This window comes from Sciurus carolinensis, chromosome 8, assembly GCF_902686445.1.
Source record: "Sciurus carolinensis chromosome 8, mSciCar1.2, whole genome shotgun sequence".
Taxonomy (NCBI): Eukaryota; Metazoa; Chordata; class Mammalia; order Rodentia; family Sciuridae; genus Sciurus; species Sciurus carolinensis.
Genome location: NC_062220.1, coordinates 47,851,377 through 47,869,855, shown reverse-complemented (window position 1 = coordinate 47,869,855; position 18,479 = coordinate 47,851,377). Strand labels below are relative to the sequence as shown.

The 18,479-nt window shown below is 34.3% G+C and overlaps 1 protein-coding gene across 6 annotated transcripts in view; it reads right to left on the bottom strand.

Annotated features, from left to right (window-relative positions):
• Sgce (sarcoglycan epsilon) overlaps positions 1-18,479 on the bottom strand; it is a 69,068-nt gene that overhangs the window by 23,969 nt on the left and 26,620 nt on the right. For all 6 annotated transcript variants that reach the window (XM_047561852.1, XM_047561854.1, XM_047561853.1 and 3 more), the window contains 3 exons: positions 17,839-17,996; positions 14,177-14,249; positions 9,780-9,978 (listed from right to left, as the gene is read on the bottom strand). In XM_047561852.1, coding sequence (XP_047417808.1) covers positions 9,780-9,978; positions 14,177-14,249; positions 17,839-17,996 — 430 coding nt within the window. The remainder of the gene's footprint in view (positions 1-9,779; positions 9,979-14,176; positions 14,250-17,838; positions 17,997-18,479) is intronic.

Genomic DNA, 18,479 nt, shown 5'->3' with positions numbered 1-18,479 from the left:
ATATAAAATGAAAAACTATAAAACTACTAAAGATAACAGGAAAAAATCTATATGCCCTTGAATTTGGTGATGACTTTTTAGATACAATGACCAAAAAACTATTCATGAAAAACAAAGAATTGATAAGATGGACTTCATTAAAATTAAAATTTCTACCCCGCAAAATACATGTCAAGAGAAGGAGAAGACAAGCCACAGCCTGGGAGAAAATATTTGCAAAACACATATCTGGTTTTCAAAACCCTGTTATACAAGAACTCTTAAACAAAAAACAAACAAAAACCCTGATGTGAAAAATGAACCAAAGACCTTAACATACCCCTCACTTAAGACATATAATGGCAAATAAGCATATGAAAAAATGCTTCACACACATGTCATCAGGGAAATGCAAACTAAAATAACAAGGAGATCCCACTATGCATCCAAATCCAGAACATTGTCAACACCAAATGCTGGTGAGGATACAGAGTAACAGGTGCTTTCTTTCACTGCTGATGTGAATAAAATATGGTACATCCACTTTGGAAGACAGTTTGGTTGCTGCTTACCAAACAAAACATACTCTTACTTTATGAGTCAGTTATCACTCTCCTTAATATTTTATTTACCTAAAAGAGCTGAAAACTTAGGCCCACACAAAAACCTGCACAGATGTCTACAGCAACATTTTTTTATTTGTTCTAATTAGATATACATGACAGTAGAATGCATTTTGACACATCATACATATGTGGAGTATAACTTCTCATTCTTCCAGTTGTAGAATCACACCAGTCATGTAATCATAAAAACACATAGGGTAATAATGTCCAATTCATTCTACTATCCTTCCTACCCCCATAACCTATCCCCTCCCTTTACTCCCCTCTGCCTAATCCAAAGTACCTATATTCTTCCCTAGCCCCCGACCCTTCTTGTGTATTAACATCCACATATCAGAGGAAACATTCAGTCTTTGGTTGTGTGGGATTGGCTTATTTTGCTAGCATGATATTTTCCAGCTCCATCCATTTACCTGCAAATGCCATAAAGGTGTACATAGGCCATTATATGTGTCCATACCATACAGTGTACACCACCAAGAGTGAAAACCAGTGTAAACTATGGATTTGGGGTGATGATGTATCAATTGAAGATTCATCAATTATAACAAATAGACCACTCTGCTTTAGGATGTTGATACTGGTGGAGGCTATGCATGTTGGGGACAGAGTGTATATGGGAAATCATTGTATCTCTGTTTAATTTTTCTATGAACCTAGAAATTCTTTAAAATAGATATCAGGGGCTGGGGAGATAGCTCAGTCGGTAGAGTGCTTGCCTTGTAAGCACAAGGCCCTGGGTTCGAACCTCAGCACCCAAAAAAACAAACAATAAAATAGATATCAAATACTTAAACATAAGACTGAAAATTATTAAATCCTAGGAAGACAACAAGCATAAATCTTTGTGACCTTGGATCAGGCAATAGTTTCTTAGATATGACATCAAAAACTCCAGCAACAACTGAAAAAAAAGATGAGTAAACTTTATCAAAATTAAAATATTTACTGTTTCCAAAAACAATATCAAGAAAGTAAAGACAACTCACAGAATAGGAGAAAATACTTGCAAAACATGTATCTAATAAGAGACTAGTATCTAGAATACATAAAGGGCTTTTATAACTGAAAATGACAAATAATTGTTAAAATAGCAAAGAATCTGAACAGACACATCTCTAAAGAAAATAGGGAAAGATGCTCAACATCATTGGCTACTAGTAAGGTAGAAATTGAAACACAATGAGATACCACTTTATTCCAACTAGTAGAGCTCTAATGAGACCCTGTCTCAAAATAAAAATAAAAAGCATTGTGAATATTGCTAAGTGATAAGAGTGCCCCTCGGTTCAATCCACAGTGTCAAAAGTACAAAAACAAACACTAATGACAACAACAAAATGATAATAGCCAGCACTGGTGAGGATGTGAAGGAACTGGAATCCTCCTACTCTGCTGGTGGAATGTACACTGGTATAACTGCTTGAGAAAACAGTCTGGCCCCTCCTCCAAAGGTGAAATACAAGTTACCATACCACCAAGAGAAATGAAAATAATGTTTACACCAAAACTTGCACATGAATGTTCGAAGCAATATTATTCATAATGGTCAAAAGGCAGAAACAATCCAATAGTTCATCAATTTATAAATGGATAAACAAAGCAAGGAATATCCATACGAGAATATATTCAGCAATAAAGAAGAATAGAATACTGATCTACAACATGAATTAAGCTTGAAGACAATGCTAAATTTAAAAAGCCAGTCACAAGAACCACATATTGCATGATTCCATTCATCTGAAATGTTCAAAATTTATAAGACAAATTTATAAGACTGCAAGTAAATTTGTGGCTTCCAAGGACTAGTGGGGGTGGGGGTCAGGTAAGTTATTGCTAATAAGTATAGAAGTGAAGATGAGGGATTTTGAGATGATAAAAATATTCTAAAATTATTATAAAAATGTGTATTTTTACTAAAAAACACACAATTTTACCTTTTAAATAGGCGACTGGTTTAATATGTGAATTATATCTTTATACATATATGTATGTATGTATATATGTATATGTATATGTATTTTTTAGTTGTATATGGACAAAATGCCTTTATTTTTACATGGTGTTGAGGGTCAAACCCGGTGCCTCATATGTGCTAGGCAAGTGCTCTACCACTGAGCCACAACTCCAGCCGCAAGAATTACATCTTAATAAGCTGTTATTTTTAAAATGAAATGAAATGAAAATGTACCACAAAAATTCAAAGCTATTATGTAGTAACTATGAAGTCATGACTGACCCTGAGACAACTGTTTCAGAATACAATCACGCAAATTCACTTGTTTTTTACATCAAATTTATGTTAGGACTTGAGTTTTATTTAAAAGAACATTTTAAAAAACTATGGTACCTTTGAGAAACAAATGGTAACTAATGGACTGAAATTAATGACCAAATTAAAAATGCAGAAAAAAACTGATGTAAGAAACTAATGGAAGAGTTTTTAGATGATCACTGAATATAAACATATTCCATTTAAACAAGTTAATACTTTTAAGCTTCACATAAAGCCAATTTCTATCCTCTTATTACCTGCCTGGCCAACACCATATTTTTTCTTGGTAATTGTGAAATATGTTTTTAAACAGAGACAAATGGATGTTTCTTGCAACTGGTAACAGCCCTCTTGCTTGAACAAGACAGTGATTTGCATTAATAATTAATAATATTTTTAATTAATTCAAAGACAACATAAATGGGCATAAGAGTTTTTGATGCTTTGCAATGTTTTTTCCCCTTAAATTATAAAAGCAATATAAAAATATTACAGAAAACTTAGGATATAAAAACAAAACTCATTTACATTACCAAGCTAACTATTTTCATTTTCCAATGTACGTTGCAGAATATTATTCAAATGCTTACATTTTAGCCTAATTGCAATCATCTCTAAAATATAATTTTGTATCCTGCTTTTTTGCTTAATGCATCATAAGCATTTTCCATATTGTAGTCTTCATAATTATAGCTTTATGGCAATATAATTTTTTAAGTGCGCATGATTTATTCAGCAATTATTTCAGAGTTGGACATGTACTTGCTTCCAATTTTTTGATGTTATAAATAATATTGCAAAGACTCTCTCTGCATATTCTTTAATGTTACTATCTTAAAAAAGATGCCTAGATGTGGAAACATTTTTATGACAGTTGACATGTACTGCCAGATTACTTTCATCTGCACTTGGATGATCCATAAACTTCTCAAACTTAATATGTTCCAAACTGAGCTCATCACCCCACCCCACCTCCACCTGTTCCTCCTTCTGTCTCCTTCTCCCTCTGTGATTGGCATCCCCAGATGCTCAAGTCATGAACTCAAGCACCATCATCTTTGACTCCTCTCCTTCTCTCTGCATTTCAATCCATCATCAGTCTCTGACATTTACCCTGAAATAACTCTCAGGCACATGTGTCCACTTTGTTCCATTTCGCTGCTACAACTCTGGTTCTGGTCACCATCACCTTCCACAGGGAATGAAGCAACAGCCCTGTAACCTTTCTTCTTAAACCCAGTCTTTGCCATTGTCCTCAGGGAGCCCTTTGCTGAATGAATGAATAGCATTATACCAGTTAAAAACACAAACAGCACAAATGTTGTGCTCAAGAGCAGTGGATATTGGATTTGCCTTAAAGGTTAAAAGAAAAAAAGTAAATTTATTGTTTCTCTTGTAGAACCAGTAAGTTTGAACATGTTGGCTTTTTAAAATAAATATATAAATTTGTATGAGGCCTTATGTAATAAAAACAACTCTATGCTATACATGCTAAAATTGTATTTTTCAAAAGGTTTTCCTTTTACCTAGGTTTTTGGTATGAAGAAATTTAAAATTTTTTATGCAGTGAAATGAGGATGATCTTTAACTTTTTGACCTTAGCACATATGTGTTTTCAAAATTTCAAATGTGTGTTAATGCCTGAGATGGGGTTCTATTATCAAGTGCAAGGCCCCCAATGAATGTTAACAAAACAGGGTGCTTCCAAATGGTAGGAAATTAAGCATGGCTAGATAGAATTATTTCTTGTGGAGAAATTTTTCTTCCAATTTGAACAATTCAATTTCCCTTCCTTGAGGTAGAATGTATTTATTGAGGCCTTTGAACATCCAATGTGAAGGACAAAGTAACAGGCAAATAATTGAATTCAAAGCTCTGCTTTTTGCATCAACAACCAGATAAATAAATCCAGTGATTGTATATTTTCCCTAATTTTCCAACTCATGAATATGTTTTGTTTGTTATTTTGTGCATAAAAAAGACACAAAACCAATAGAGAAGAATGTGTCCGTATGCATGTCCCAGGTTCCCAGGAACACTTGAGCTCTCAAAAGTAGCAGCAAAATGGCTGGGGTTGTAGCTCAGTGGTAGAGTGTTTGCCTAGCATGTGTGAGGAACTGGGTTTGATTCTCAGCACCACCTATAAATAAATGAATGAAATAAAGGTCTATCTACACCTAAAAAGATTTTTTTTTAAATAGTAGCAGCATAGCATTTTCTGCCTTTTCCCTCACCCTACTTCTTTGTTCTGCATATATCTGCAGTTAATCACTCAAAAAATAAGATGAAAAAAAAAGCTAAATATTCATAAGATTACAGAAAACATATGATCAAATAAGCAAATGACAAGGTAACAAAAATAAGGAAAAAAAATGACGGGAGTAAGAATTCTGTTGTAAACCAGTGCATTGAGATTGACACTGAGCTTCTGCATACCCAAAAGAAAACAGAAAATAGTAAAAATGTCAGTCTCATTATTGATGGTCGGAGTGTGACCCTTTAGAGACCTAAAGGTGTTAAGGTTCTAAATCCTATAAGAATTTGCTTGTATGCTCACATTCTTCTCATTTGTGTTTCCCTACAGAAAACACGAATGTCACTAGGTCACCTGAAGTTCGGATACCTATCTCAATGCAGCATTCTTTCATTCAGTCTTCCCCTAATTCTACAAGTGTGATCTTTCTAAAATGAAAACTAAAATATCAACCATTTTCTGCCATGGTCCCTAATGCTGCAGAATAAAACTCACAACTTCTCCTGACCCACAAGACCTTACATGGTCTCTGGTCTTTGTCCTCTCCATAACTATCACTTCTGGATCCCTTTCCCTGACTTCTATACCAGGTAGGTTTTCAATTCCATTACACTCTCCCCAGAGTTCTCCTTCCTTATCTTCTCTGCAGGCTAACTGGTACTCATATTTTCAACTCAGATCAGGCTTCACTTACTCTGTGAACCTTTCCAGTCACAGACAAGAATGAGGAAGGAGTCCTTTCTGTGAACACCTCATAACACAACACCGACTTCAATTATCTGATTACTCACCTAGTCCCTATGAGCTTGTGAGCATAAGTTACATTTTTTTTTAAAGTCACTGTGCCCCAGGGACTAACATAAAGTTCTCCCATAAAAATTATAAAAAGAACAAGAAAAAACAAACAAACTTAATTTAAGATTATGAAAAAATGGCAGAATTTAAGAGTAGGTATTAAAACATGTAGTTGCATAGATCTGATTTATTTTTGCTATAAAAATGGACTGAAATGGGTTTCTATTTTTTGTTTTAAAGGAATTTTCAAGTATTCCTATTTCATATAACCACTTTTCCAGAAAACAAAGGATATTTGTGCCAAAAATATAGAAGGGACATTATTTAAGGATAATAGGTAATCCTGTAAGTTATCAAGCATGAGGATAATTTCAGAACTCTACAGACTGGCTCAGGATATGACTTTCCATTAGACGAATATGTGACAGCTATTCACTTACATTTTCTTCCTCAAGTGTAACTTCTCACCGAGGACTTTGACATAGGCAAAACTCAGATGATTTCTTAGAGGGAGTATTTTTTGAGATGGTTTAGAAAATAAACTAGGATTCTCTGTTGTTGATTGGGGCTAGATCCACATCCTTTGGTAACCAGAGGAAATAGTGGTAACTTTGACAATCTCTTATGAAAAGTGAGTATATTCTTTAATCCTCACACCCAATCATTCCCTTCATAGCACCATTTACACCACATCATTCACCCGTGGTTGGCAGCTATGACATGCCTAGAATGAAATATGAACCCGCTCTTCTTTCCACCAGCTCTATCTCAGGCTAAATACATCCACAAGTCCTCAGCCTCTGGCTTGGTGTCAGGAGAAAAAGCAACACCAAGAACATGCCCAGAGACAGCACAGTTGCATTGGGGTTATGAGTCTGGCAAGTGAAAATGAATCTTTTCAGAGGGCTCAACCTTCCTTTGCAGAAGCTTACTCACTTTGAAATAAATCTTTATAATTGTTTTCTGTGTGATTTAGAAGTTCGAAAGCTGTCAATGAGTTGTGTAAAGATGAAAAAAAATGGTCATCAAGAAGGATAAGGAACTGGGATGCTGCGGAATGGGTTCTTAATGATTGATATTTAACAGCCCTTGAGGCTATAGAAGGACACTTAGGGTATTCAAGTAAATCCTATTACTTGGGGTCTACTATTAGTAGTAGTAGTAGACTGAGCTATCCTCAGTCATCTACTGTTTATTTGATTATGTATACCAAATAGGAAAAATATGCAGTTAGTATACTGTGGCTGCCATGACTTATGCTAAGCATTAAGCAGAACACATTTATTAGGTGCTTAGTTAATATTTCTGAAGTATACAAATATGTTTTAAAATAAATTTTAGAAAAGCAAAGGATGCAATTTCTTGGCTATCTCTAATCCTACCTCTTAGTCTTTACAGTATTTCATTTTTAAAAAAAGAAAATACAAAGGCTAAATATGTATTAAGTGAGGTAAAACCACAATATACATCATTAAAAAGGAAGGAAGGCACCAACAATAAGTTAAGCACAGAATGTATTTCTAAACATAAGGCAATAGAGCTAAAAAAAAAAATTGTTTTTGTAACCATGACCTTAGATGCCAACTGAAGAAAGCACGAAAAATCATTCCTAGGGACAAACTTTTCTTTTGGAATTATACTTCAAGTAAGATCCTATTTCATTGGGGCTTGTATAGGAACACTGGAGTAATAGAGTTGGCATGGGGAACAATTTATAGAAATTCTATTTTTAAAGACTTCTCATATGAATACTTTGTAAAGGTTAAGGCTTAACATTAAATTAAAACTCATGGAAAGCATTTCAAGTTGGGAAGGGATCTGAGACAAGAGTCTAAATAAATGCCACAGGACTGACTCTCTCAAATAGCTGACAGCATATGCCACCCTCTAGCAGGTGTTGGGGGTCAGTCAGCTAATGATTGAATTCTCAACAAGTACTTGGAGGACAAAAATTCTGTTCTTAATTTAGAGTCACATGCTCAGGCCCAGCCCTAAGCTCAAAAAATCAGAATCTCTAAGTTGTATCAGAGGCCAGCAACCTATCTGTCTTTTTAATAATGTTTTACTGGTGATTCTCAACCTGGACATGGTTAGGAAGCACCACTTTAGGTCACTTTGGTTTAGAGATTGTTTAGTTGAAGTTAGTTTAGTTCAGAGTCTAAAAGAGGGGTTTGCATGATTGATTGGAGAAGGAGCGAGCCCAGGAGAAAATATAACTATGAAAAACTCTACCAGTACCTGGTTTTCCTTCTGTTTTCTCCAATACTTTTCCAGCACTTGTTTTTGTTGTTATTGTTATTTGTTTGTTTGTACGGTATTGAGAATTGGATCCCCAGGTGCTCAACTACTGAGCTACATCCCCTTTTCATTTTTTTAATCTTGAGACAGGGCGTCACTAAGTTGCCAAGGCTGGCCTCCAACTTTCAATTCTCCTGACTCAGCCTCCCCAGTATCTGGGATTATAGGTGTGTGTCACCATACCTGGCTTGGTGTTGTTTGAACAATCATCAAGGGACACAATAAGAAAACTATTGAAAAAGCTCCATATTTTAAGAATGTTTTCAGGAAAATTTCCCTGCTAATCTGGTTCCCTGGTTCTACTTTTTTTAATTACTCAGTGAAAAAGAGATTCATATTGTAACTCTACAGTGAAAATTTAAGCTTTAGAGCTATGTTTTCATATAGAAAGTCAACCAGCACAGAGACAAGAGATAAACCAACTATTTTCCTCAAAGCACTTCTTACATGTGCTTGAGTGGCTTCAAAATCCATTGCTATCACATAGAAGATAAACTTAATTCTGAAATTAAGTTGGACTTCACAGACCACTGCTTTTCTCCATCCCCCTTCTACCTATTTCCTCAAACTTCATTTATTTGTATTTGTGATCTTTTCTGTTATTTCCAACAAAGTTCTCTTCAAAGCTGCCCTGAAATCTACTTCTTACTAATCCAGGTATCCTAGTTAATTCCAGATATCACCTATATAAAAGTGTGACCAGGATTATGGATGAAGAAGTTAGAAAGGGGACATGCTGTGCAAAATGTGATTTATTCCACATACTGTACTTAAGGAGGATTGGGGGGAAAGCAATTCTGTATCAACCTACAGATTAGAAATTAAAGATGAAGGTATGGCTCGATATTGACACTGATGCTTTCAATTTACCCAGGCAGCAGTGTTCCTTGACTCCTCCAAGGCTACAGGTCATATTTTGTATTCATACTGCTTGAGAATTGACAAATCCCTTTCAAATGCTTTGTCTCATTTAATCATTATAACAACCCTTCAAGAAAGTGCCATCGCCAGGGAACAGAAGAGGAAATTGAGGCCCACAGGACTTCAGCGTTTGCCCGATGTCACCCAGCTTGTGAGTGACAAGGCCAGGCTTTAGGCTCTCATGTCACAGGAATGGTTTCAAATCCACTCCAGCCATCAGTCACCGACACATGGTGGAAAGAATGTTAAAGGCAAAGAAATAGTTTCCTAGAATAAAGTTACAGCAGTCAGTGCATCCTTCTACGGTTGATAACTGGGGCATCAATTTCCTTTGAAATTCAGGGCCCTAAATAATCAGCTTCTCTAAAGAAGGTACAAAAGACTTGGTGCTATAATTTATTATGCTGATCCTGATCTACAATTAGATTTCACAGGACCTGGAACTTGAGATTTAAAGAACCATTAATATAACCTCTTTTGTCAATATAGAAAATTGCTAGTGTATCTTTACAATATCTGTTCTTTATTAAAAAGAAAAATGCAATAGGCCATCTCCCATCTACAGTAAATGTGATAAGAGCACCATATTTAAAAGTTCATATTTAAAGCAATGAGATAAAGGTCTGCTTACCCCTCTTTCATGTCATTAATGGGAAGCGGCACCCTGCCACCCCTGTCTAGGGCCGACGTGATGTTTATAGCGTTCAGGCGCTCGGGCTGCCACACATTTTTCACTGCCCCCAGAAAGTCTCCAAGAACCTCACTGGCCAACATTTCTTCCACATTCATATTTTTAATGAAGAATTCCGCTTGATATGGCAACGGGAAGTCTATTTTTTGGTGAAAAAGGGCATGCATGACATTAATAAAATAGTCTTTTAAAAGGGAAACAAAAGAACAATTTGATTTCTGTTAAGTTCTGTCACAATCCTGACAGTAGGATATTAAAACAATCAGACCTCCATTCCCACAGTTTGAGCATCCTTGGATGAAGCCAACTGCAGATCAAAAATATCTTTAAAAATTTTATCTGTCCTGATTATGTACAAGGTTTTTTTCCTTGTCATTATTCCCTAAAAAATACAACTATTTATATGGCATTTATATTGTATTAGGTATTATAAACAATCTAGAGATGAATGAAAGTAAAAGAGAGGAGATAAGTTATGTGCAAACACTGCCATTTTCTATAAAGGTTGAGCATTCACAAATTTTGGTATTCCATGGGGTCTGGAAACAAATCCCCGGTGAACGCCAAGGGACAACTGTAGTAACTTTAAAGGTTTTCTGTATAACAGATGATCTATCTAAAAAAAAAAAACAAAAAAAAAACCACACACCTTAAACACAGAACTTCATCTACAATATAATAACATCTAAAGGCAACTTATGATTGTAAGATGTGGTCAAAAAAAGGAGAAACACTAAATCTGCATTTTTAATTTATAATATTGCTAATATTGTTTAGAGAATGCTAAGATATTCCTTTTTCATGCAATAAACATTGATTATATATACAACAAGAATTCTAAATGTCAGAGCAATTCTACTATTTTGATCATGCTATAATTAATTATTCTAGAAAAATCATAAAGTTCTCATGCAATTCCATGTTTCACATCGTTGGAGATTTAGTTAGCTTTTTTTCCTCCCAAAGTTTCATCAGAATTTTCCTTTGAACACTTTAAAATATTTCAACAAACCCAATGTCAAATTCAGGTTGTCAATGTAAAAACCTCTAAATAAATATAAAAATATCTGTTTCTCAAGTGTTACTCTTGAATTACTAATCATGTTTATAACCTAAGTTCTGATTGTTCTATTAAGATAAAATATATTTCTTTTTTATTTAATACTATTTTGTAATAATAAAAGTTAATTTAAAAAGTATTTCACAAGGCAGGCCAAACTCAGAGAATTAGGTGAATTACAACATATAATTCTCACTATAGGAAGGTGGGTGGGTTCTTCTATTTTTCTGTATGTTTTCAGCTGGGAAGCCTTATCTTTAGAGATATCCAAGAGCTTACAACAATTTGAACTTACCCCATATGATTTTTCTCTAAGTTAAAGGAGACTATGTCTAAAAGTACTCAGTAAAGTTCCAAACACATAGTAAGAACTTACAAAATATTAATACTTGAGTTTTATTATAATAATATGAAAAGATGGGTTATCTGAAATCTTACCTTAAAAAGACAGGAGAATATTTCCAGACTCTACAAAGATTTAAAGTCCTCAATAGTAATTACACTATGTGTATCCTTTGATTTATTTCAAAAAACTTCATGAATCTATAGTTTTCTATTCCTATTTACCAAATGAAAAATAAAAAGGACATACTAAGCACCTGAAATCTTGATGATTTCATTTCTTATGAAGCCTTATCAATATTAAAGAACTCTAGATGCCAGAGATGAAGTCAGAAAAGAAACTCTGGCTTCAGAGTTTGCAACAGAGTTGTCAAGAGCATGGTTATTTCTTCTTAAAGACTTAACTCTTCAAGGCCCTAGTCACAGAAAGTTCTTTACTTATCTCCTATACTGTCATTTATTCTCTTTATGATTTTGTTAGATTTGCACACAAAAAAAATTTTGTTAATGCACAGCCCATCACAGCCTTCTAAAATATGATCTATTTGTTCTCTTTCATGCAGATAAATCTCTTCTTTATACATATTTCTTTTCTGCTACAGATAAATAGTAGCTTAATGATGGGACATATCCCCCCATATCTAGAAATATTCATGTAGAAAAGAAACATAAAGAAGAGTTTCTTCATGACAAATAATATTTATAAATAATACTGAATATAGTTTTTAATATGTCACAAGTCTATTCACTTCATTCCATGTTTTTACATTTAGTTTTTTTCAAAAAAGCAAGTAAACTGTTTTTCTTATGATGAGTGCTACTTTTTGGAGAACTGTTGTTTGGTTTCTCTTGATCCTAGCTCCATGACTCCAGTTCTAATCCCTGCTCCAAAGCCTGTTGCTACCACCACACCCCTCAGAGCCTCTGGGCTGTGCAGCTGCCTGCCATCTACTGGGCCAAGAGCTGCTGTCAGGTCTCCCAGAGATGAGTCATAGCAGCTTTCTAACTCTGGGGAAATCCCATGCCTGCTATATTCGGAAATCACAGAGGCCAAGAGAACAGTAGGCCAACAGATTGGTGGCAGGCCTCTGAGGCGCTAAACCCAATTTAGAGAATCACTTTATGTACTCTCCTTGAGCTCCATGCTGAGTGAGTCTACACGACTAATTTCCCATTAGGTCTCTCAAAACAGGAGACAGCTGGGCAGGGAGTTGGACTGAGCACGATTACCCTGATTTACAATGTTGTTATTTCTTTTTCTAAACCATATCTGGGACAAACGGCATGAGTGAAGGCCATGCTAAAGATGTTCATCCTGGTGCACACATGTATTCTGTCTAGACCAGCAAGGACAAATGAATGACCTTTAGTTCAGTGGTTTCTAAACAGTTTTGGGTCACTGAACCCCACATATAGGGCAGTGGAGCATGATCCCCATATATCAATAACACAACCTATTAAGAGGCCCTATGCTCTCTCTGTTTCTACTCTACTGAGACTAGGCTGGACAAGGAGGAAGGTCAAGCTGTAGACTAGTCAGTCTTTCAGGGATTAGGAACTCCCACATTTGACAAAGAGTTTTGAGCCCCTCTGAGAGCATAATGATGAGGACCAATGGCCCAAACCCACTGCAATATAACAGCCTAACTCTTGTGATGTATTCCTGAAGAGAAAATTAAGATTGTCATTATTCTGCTCATTAAGGGCACCCTAATTCTACAGGGACATCTTAGACTGAATACAAAAATCCAATCACAATTGTAATCAAAACCAAAAAATCTCCCTGACCCAAGCGTGAATACCTATCAAAAGTCCTTGGGAAGTGGGAATATGGCCAGGGAGTTCTCTGTCTAGGCCCACGGAACTAGACCTTGGTCCTTCTTTTCATGTATGAATGTCATCAAACTTATTCATTTGTTGTACTCAATCGATACTGCTAAAACACCTGGAGAATGTTTCACTAAAGGGGGTTCAAGTCTTCAAGTAGCCTTTCCATGTATGCATTATTAATTTATGAAATTGCTTTCTTCTATATGGTCTAAAGGCAGTTTTTACCCAGCCCTTACTGAATTATCAGGAATTTCAAATTAGTACATTCTAATAAAATGTTTTGTATTTGCATGCTTATTTTTAATTGTTCGAGTAAACAGAAGCAAGAATTCCTCTATAAAGAATGCATAATTGTTACTATTTTCAGAGGGGAAATTTTTTTTCTGCTAGTTCCTCTCCTGTCACCTTCACAAACCATGTCTAGTATAGGTAGGATTATCCTATGACTTAATAATTTCAACTACAAAGATTTTAACGGTATGCACTCTTCCCAACTGCCAACGTAGGGTCAAAATATTTGCAAGTATAATTCTTGGTAAAGTTCCTTTGTCCCTAACTTCAAAATCCTAAGAAATCACTTACAATTTGGGCATATGTGTCTCTAAATTGCTGACGAACTATAGCCATTGCTAGCACAGAATAAGTTAATTTAGCATGGAAACTGCTTCAAATTAGTTGTCTTTACATACAAACGAGCTACCACTTATTGTAAATATTAAAGTAAAATAATAGAAGTAGTTAATAACTACTGATTGTGCATGTGGTGATCCTTGTCAAACACATTTTAGGACTTCACTCACAGAATCCTTTCTACAGATGTATTAGAGAAACCCTGTTCTTGGTAGCATTTTACAGATAAAGAAACCAAGGCTTTGAGAAGTGGTCCACCTGTTCACACCCCTATCCTTAGTTCTTCACAGTAACACACCATGTTGCTTTACAACAAATTAGGTATGTCTCGATTTTCTTTGCTACATTTACTATTTCATCAGTTGTATTAGGTTTGTGATGTTTTAAAATTCTTAGCTATATTTTATACAGTTACAAAAGAGAATGAAATGCTCTTGTAAATAAGGAAATGATCAGCATATTTTTCCATACCTACCTTCTGCTGACATTATATTAATTATCAAATTATGCCTTGCAGTCTCAAAGGTGCGCCTATTGTAGGCAGTTATCTATTAGAAAGGGAAAATCATATTAAAGAAGTGAAATGTTATTTGTAAAATGAAATTCATTAAGGACAAAAAGGAAAACAAATTGTCGTTCTTTCCATTTTCATTATTTGTTGATAAACTTACAAAATATTTCTTCTCTGGGCAATAAAAACTCAGGGCTTTTAGCAATATTATAGGAAAATAAATAATTAGCCAGATCTACTTAACATGCTAAAACAAAAAGTTAAATGCAGAAAGACCCTTTCACACACAGCCATTAAGTACAGGTAGCGATGCAGATGCATCATTAGCACATGGATTAACCATTACAGATTACTTACTGGTGACTTTTTAAGATTTCAGAAAACCTAAACAATGTGGTTTTTGTACTTTTAAATGGAATTTAAGGATTTAATGGAAAGTACACTTTGAAATAAGCACACCTTTGTGTTGTTTGCATTTAGTACTAAACTGCATACCAGTCAAAAAAGGTTATAAATAACGCTTTGGAAATCATATCTCACATATAGGAGTAAAACAGTAAGGATCATAGTCTATACAGCTTATATGGCACATGCTCAAAAGCACAAATCAATTCCTCCATGGAGGCAAATATTAGTGAACATTTGCAGAGCCAATGAACTTACATCAAAGTCAACTCAGAAATGCCACTGCAAACAACAAACAAAGCAAAGGCCAACAACAGGATATCACTTCAAAAATCAAGGAATAATTAACTTTATAGCAGATATTAAATCATTCAGACACATCTGTAGTACCTCGAAAAAACAAATGATTGTGTCAAAGTCTTAGAATCCCAGCACTAGACTTCTGGCAGTAATTTCAGCTGTAGTTGACAGTGAGACAAAAAAGTAGGATAAAACTGGCTCCAACAAAGAAGAAAAGTCTTGTGCATTTAAAAACAAGTAACAAAGATTTTATATATCACAGATGAGCTTCAAAAGAAGCAGACTGCAATCATCAGAAACACTGAGAGTTAGAACAGTTAAGAATCAGAATTTTGCAATAAATAATTCCAAACCTTTAAACAATATTTAAAAGGTATATATTCTGAAAGGCATATTATTCCATAAAAGAACTTCTGTCTCCTGTTCGTGAAATTTCCATTGAATTTAAACACTTTCTTGCTGCTAGGCTCACACTGAACACTAAAATTAAGACCAGTCAGTAAAGCAGAGTAGAAATTATTGTTCAAACAAAGCCAATAAAAAATACATGTAATGGATTTTATTTGGGAATTTTCGTGGTTTAACAGTTTACCCTGCAAAGAACATTTTTAGTGAGAATATTTTTAGGTATATGTAATACCTTAGGTTCAGTTAAAAAACAATTAGGTTCAGTTAAAAAAATTTTCAAATTAATAACCATATTTTCATGGCTAACCTTCCCATATCTCTCACAAATTTCATTACTGTTTCATAAACTCTAATGAGTTTTTTTAAAATCACAAGCTACTGAAAGGAGTGAAGAATATTTCTTATTAGGAGGAAGAATTTTATTATCTGAATTTATATTTAATGTTTAATTTCAACATCTATAACAGAATGGAGTCCTACCACTTCTAATAAGATACTTAAGTACTGTAACAACATTAGCCAAATTATAGTTAGTCAAATTATATTACAAAGATATAAAGACTTTCAAAGTTGAGGGGTGTGTGTATGCGTTATTTCTGATCCTCTACTTCTAATACAATGCCTGATCTATTTTAGATATTTAAATTCTAAATATTATAGATAAATATCCACTGAATGAATTAATCTATAGATTTATAACATTAAATAATAGGTGAAGATATGCAAAACTTTTGCCTAAACTAATAGAATAATATTCTTAAAATACCATACTGATTTCAATATATAGATGTAAAAATAAGCTATTTACAAATAAATTGCTATTTGTGTTCTATGAAAAATATGCTAAATTTTTACCATTATCTTTTCAGCATATTACATGACACATATTGATGACTTTATATTCAGTAGCAAGATATAAGAAAAGAATAAGTTTTCTGGACACATGTGTTCTCTTCTGCATTAGTCCCTGGCCTCTTCCCAAGCAGAAGTGGTCATTGTGAACGTGGTGTTAATCCTTTCATTCAAAATACAGTTTTATTACAAATGCATACATGCTTAAAATACACTGTTTAGTTTGCTTGTTTTTGAGCTCTACCAAAATGGCAATGTATACTTAGCCTTCTGGTACTTTAAAAAAAAAATCAACAGTGTATTTCAAACCTATTTATTCATTTTGCTGGGCAAGCTTAAGTTTATTGTTAGGCTCACCATTCATTGCATCACTATATTATGATTTATTAACCTATTCTCTTGTTGATTGAGCTTTAGGTCTCTATTATTTTGTGGGTTTCCAGTGTCTTACTATACAAATATTGTTTAATGAGCATGATTGTACAAGCCTCCAGGTGAACATCTGAAAGTGTTTCTTCTTCTGGGTATACATAGAATTGGGACTGCTGAATCATAGGATACAGTGATACTCAAATATGTGAGACAATCAGCAGTTTTCCGAAGTAGTTGTGTCAATTTCCCCATCCACTTGCAGTGGATTTAATAATGGTAAAATTATCATTGTGGTTTTAATTTAAATATTACTCATTACTGGTTAAGAGTAGAACTTCTTTTTATATTTCAGATACTCAGCCTTAGTTACATGTATTACAAAGGTTTTCTTCCAGTTTATGGCTTATTTTTAAATGATTTTTTTTGAGGAATGGAAGTTTACAAATATGAGGAAATTTATCCATCATCTTCTCTTATTTAAAAATATTTAAGTCTTTTCGAAGACATTCTGGGTTGTGGGTGTAGCTTAGTGGTAGAGTTCTTGTCTGACTTGCATTAAGGGGCTGGGTCCAATCCCCAGTACTGGAAAGAAGGAAGGAATTCTTTTATACCCAAAGGTCAAAAAGTTTTTGTTGTTGTTGTTTTTTGTTTTTGGGTTGGAGATGGAATCCAGAGTCTTGCACATGCTAGTCAAGTGCTCTACCACTAAGCTACAACTCCATCCCCTAACCCTTAGAATTTTGATGAGCTGTTTCTTTTCCCAGGATAGCCTTCCTTCTACTTTATGAAGTGAATTCCTCAATACCTTCTTCTTACATGAGTCATTACAGTCTTTCTATCTCACTGCCCCAAGCCCTGGACCAACATGGAGAAACTCAACTGTTATTCATCTTTCTAGCCCTAGGCACCCACACAATCCTTGGCAAATACGATGTCAGCTGAAGGATTATATTTCAATGAACAAGAAATCTGAATTCAAAATACAAAGTAAATAAGTGTTTTAAATTTGCATTTAGTTTCTTAAATAGAATTGATATTCTAGTATATATTTCTTCAAAAATTTCATTTAATTTTTAATTAAATTATCTTTTTTCATGTAAAAGCTAAAACTTTATAAATGAACAGAAATGTTAACTGATGTTTCCATGCACAAAATGTTAAAAATGACTGCCATGTAGCTTCAATTTCAATACTTAAAACTTTCTCTTCCTCCCTCCCTCTCTCTCTTTCTCTCTTGCACTACACAGACACACACACACACACAATTTTATTATTTTTCAGTAAATCACCTCAATGATAGTTGGTTTCCCCACATTTTCAGCTGTTGGAGAACCATAAAGTACTCCATCACTATATGGTGTTCTCTGGATATATCGAAGCCATCCAGGTCGATCTGGGTAACCCATTAAGTTTGTATTAAATGTTATGGGATCATTACTAATCTCCCCTAGATAAAAAAAAAAAAAAAAAAAAAAAACACAAAATTAAGACATCAGGCAGTTACTTTCACACATGTTGCTTTGATAGTTTGAATCAAAACATTCTGTCTAAAAGAATTTTTTTTTACATTTGTAGCAAATTAAATACACAAACAAAAAAAATCCATCTGGGAATTTAGATTAGGGCTCCACGTAATGAAAAATTATTTTGGTTGTTTAATTTGTCTAGAAATATGATCCAACAAAAAAAGCAAATTCACACAATTTTCTTGGACATTTTTTGGAGGGAACACTTAAGAGTAGGGCTGTTACCACAGTGATAGAACTAGCTGTACATCATCATCAATCATACTAATGAATTCCTTCTTTTGAGAAGCGTCCCTTTCATGAAACTCCAAATATAATAAAACTAATGCTAAGAGATGTCCAGAAAATTAAGAAGGTATTGCCAAAATAAAAATAATATAATTTTAAAACTTGGGATGTTAGGA